Here is a 603-nt window from a genome sequence, read left to right as displayed (position 1 = left end):
CGTGGTGACGTTGGGTGACATCAGGTGGTGCCATCGACCCCTTGGGTGTCCCCAACCCTACGTGGTGACGTTAGGTGACATCAGGTGGTGCCATCGACCCCTTGTGTGTCCCCAACCCTACGTGGTGACGTTGGGTGACATCAGGTGGTGCCATCGACCCCTTGTGTGTCCCCAACCCTACGTGGTGACGTTGGGTGACATCCGGTGGTGCCATCGACCCCTTGTGTGTCCCCAACCCTACGTGGTGACGTTGGGTGACATCCTGTGGTGCCGCTGAGCCACCGAATGTCCCCACGCAGACGACAAACCGCTGACGGAGGCCTACGAGGTGACAGTTGGTGGCACTGGCGGTGGCTCCCGTGTCATCTCCACGCCTGACCTGGCGCATTTCCTCGTGCGCTGCCTCAGCACCACCGAGTTCGATGGGAAGAGCGTCTACGTGTGCGGGCACTACGGCTGAGCGGGGACAGCGGGGGACATCGTGGGGACATCGTGGGGACATCGTGGGGACATCAGGGGGACGTTGAGGAGACATCAGGGGGACATTGGAGGGACACTGGGGGGACATTGTGGGGATATCGAGGGGACATCGGGGGGACATCA

General features: G+C 62.4%; 1 protein-coding gene across 1 annotated transcript; it reads left to right on the top strand.

Moving 5' to 3' along the window:
* Positions 1 to 289: 289 nt before the first annotated feature.
* On the top strand, positions 290 to 601 carry BLVRB (biliverdin reductase B; the record flags this gene model as incomplete). Its single annotated transcript, NM_001303174.1, is given in 1 exon segment — positions 290 to 601. A coding segment is annotated over 1 exon segment (171 nt), but the record flags the coding sequence as incomplete, so codon positions are not given.
* Between the last annotated feature and the right edge of the window lie 2 nt (positions 602 to 603).

This window comes from Meleagris gallopavo, unplaced genomic scaffold, assembly GCF_000146605.3.
Source record: "Meleagris gallopavo isolate NT-WF06-2002-E0010 breed Aviagen turkey brand Nicholas breeding stock unplaced genomic scaffold, Turkey_5.1 ChrUn_random_7180001900065, whole genome shotgun sequence".
Classification (NCBI taxonomy): domain Eukaryota; kingdom Metazoa; phylum Chordata; class Aves; order Galliformes; family Phasianidae; genus Meleagris; species Meleagris gallopavo.
Note: the sequence above shows the minus strand (reverse complement) of the source record. Positions and strands in the feature narration are given on the sequence as shown.